The sequence below is a fragment of the Atta colombica genome, unplaced genomic scaffold (assembly GCF_001594045.1).
Source record: "Atta colombica isolate Treedump-2 unplaced genomic scaffold, Acol1.0 scaffold233, whole genome shotgun sequence".
NCBI lineage: Eukaryota > Metazoa > Arthropoda > Insecta > Hymenoptera > Formicidae > Atta > Atta colombica.
In genome coordinates this window covers 234,234-236,993 of record NW_017259331.1, presented here as the reverse complement: position 1 = coordinate 236,993, position 2,760 = coordinate 234,234, and the positions used below count along the sequence as shown (strand labels likewise).

Sequence of the window (2,760 nt, the reverse complement as noted above, 5' to 3'; positions counted from 1 at the left end):
ATATATATATGTATATGTACACATCACGCGACTTTCACTTCGCTCGATAGGGAAAAAAAAGAGAATTAAGCAACTTCGTATCTGCGTATCTGACGAATGTGTAATTACTGTAATTTATAATTCATAGTCACGTGGCCCCCCAGTGGGCTTGCACACATTGACTGCGTTCAGCCGACTCAACAGTTGAATAAGCGCTTGCTGCTATTGGTATATTCTTTTAGATCATCCAATCAGCATTTTAGATCTATAGCAGAATATATAGAAGAATACATCAATAATCGCGAGCGCTTATTCAACTGTTGTACTCATCTGTTGTATCTGCCGAACCGCAGCCATTGACGATTATATTGAACTAATCTTCCCTTTCTCGTTTAAGAGCCTAGATATTTTCATCGCATATTATCCTTATCACCTATAGCTGCAATTCTTATCGTTATCTTTGCCACCATTACTTCTTCTTATCGTTATCAGAAGATTAGAGTCGGTTATACTTATTGTAATCGCGATTCTAAAATCGCGCGGAGCAATTCTTGAAATTTGTTTCGATTCTAAGATTCGATTTGATCTAAATTGAGACATTTATCATGTTAAAGATAATAGATACTTATACTATATACAAATACTTCATAGAGATATACGAATGAGTGAAGAATTAATTCTCTCCCCTAATGCGTTTCCATGAATGCATGTGATAATGTTTGATAATGACTTCGAGACTTCATGATCTCGTTCTTATTTAACGTATCTTATGACATTCGATGATACATGTCGAGATGAGAAACGATTACGGAATTTTTTATGCTTTGTCACACGTCAAAAGAACCGATTATGAGTTTAACAAAGGATAATTTATCACTCCCACGTAATTCTTTCGTAACATTTCGCGTATAAATATAAGTATTCTTTGTATTCAAAATTTAGATTCAACTGGCGATCGATATAATCGAATAAAAATTTAAAAATAAATTTTGAAAATTACTTTTGAATAATTCTGATTCTTTATAAATTTTTATTTTTATGGACAAATGAGAATATCAATAAATCTCATATCATTTTTGTCATTCTGTTACATTTCCATTCTCAGACACAAATAAATGTATAAAAATATCAATAATAATAAATCAATATAATAATAATAATAATAATTAAATATCAATCTTCCTTAAAGTATTAACGAGTCAATTCTAAGTAGAATCGTAAGACTTGTAACGTGTTCTCGTAAAATTTGAAAGAATTTATGACTAGTATTCTAATTTTATATAAGACGTATGATTATTCGTAAATAACTACGATTTCTTGTAAATTTTATAGCTAGTAAGAAATTATCTAAAAATATTATATAAAGATATAAGCACTTAAAAATTCTTACAAGTCTTATAGGAATATATTAAGAGCCTTCTGTTTAGGCATAAATCTGTCATTAAAATGTTATAATCATATGTTGTGAAAAAAATTTTATGAATTACACGAGACAGTATAAAAAAATTGTTATCTTAATATCTGTTTTCTGTCCTTGTAGCATTATGAAATTATAGTTTTTCAATGCAAATTTATTAACCCAACGAATACTTATGTAAATCATCATTGACAATAGTTGTCGCTTTTATGTAATCCACATGTGTCTTCCACCGTGATAATTCTCTATACAATATGTACGTCACGCATAGAATGTTTCGCAAGAGAATTGAAAACGGAAAACAAATGGCCAGAAGTTTATAATTTAAAAATTAACTTGGGAAAAAATCGAATAAAGTTGCGTTTATTTTAAATTTTTATCCTCCATTTGACATGGAAGATAAAAATTGTATAAATTGTATAATTTAATTTATTGGAGATTAGGTAAGATTTTTTCGCGTTTCTTTTTTTTTTCTTTTCTAGAGGAATTGAAAGGCAAGTTTTAAATGTGTAAAATCTCATTCATAAAGCATTTTTTTTCCTACCACTTCATTCTGTTTGAATGTGTTCTTATTGAATACATATAATCAAATTATGCTTATAAAAGTCGTCTATTGAAAAAAAATGAGACCATTTTTTTGTTTAACTCTGTAGTATAATTATACAGAATCGCATAATATAATTTTTATCGTATTTAATCTTGAGTACACACGATTGGAGTCATTCGCGTCCTGCATTTCTTGGAAATAATACTAGGAGTTTGATTTTGGCTAAATAATGGTTTCTATTCTTTAATTTTAAGTAACTTTTATTTTCTAAATATGTTAAAATATATGTATGGTTACTTAATAATATTTATAATTATTTAATAATTTTTGTGTACTTATAAAAATAATAAAAATTAATCGAGGACACAAACGACCCACAGTGTGTAGTGAGAGATCAGAAAATTATTGTTTGTACTTTAAAGGGTTGATTTTGATATACGTTCGTACAAAACTTTCGTCTGTATTTATTCCTGAGATTACTTTTGATAAATTCTGCGTTTTTCCCGCAGCAACTATTAATTATAATTCTTTTCCTTCCAGAAAATAACGTCGGCAGTCTTCGTACGGCAGCTCACCGATGCATCTACGGATCTTAAAAAGATTCTTATTGACAAGATCCCGAAGGAACAGGAGCGAGTCAAAGCTTTCCGTAAAGATCATGGATCTACTAAAGTCGGAGAAGTCACCGTCGACATGGTACGCACTTTATTAATGAGTCAATCTTTTTTATTATCGTAAAATAATTCAATCCTGGTTAATTATTTTAATTATTTTTAATTTAATCAAATTTATTATTTTATTATTTTAAATTTAATCA

General features: G+C 28.8%; 1 protein-coding gene across 1 annotated transcript in view; it reads left to right on the top strand.

Moving 5' to 3' along the window:
- Positions 1-2,760, top strand: part of LOC108688413 (probable citrate synthase 2, mitochondrial) — a 23,720-nt gene that overhangs the window by 16,704 nt on the left and 4,256 nt on the right. Inside the window, exon 2 of the mRNA XM_018194657.1 lies at positions 2,484-2,639. Coding sequence (XP_018050146.1) covers positions 2,484-2,639 — 156 coding nt within the window. The remainder of the gene's footprint in view (positions 1-2,483; positions 2,640-2,760) is intronic.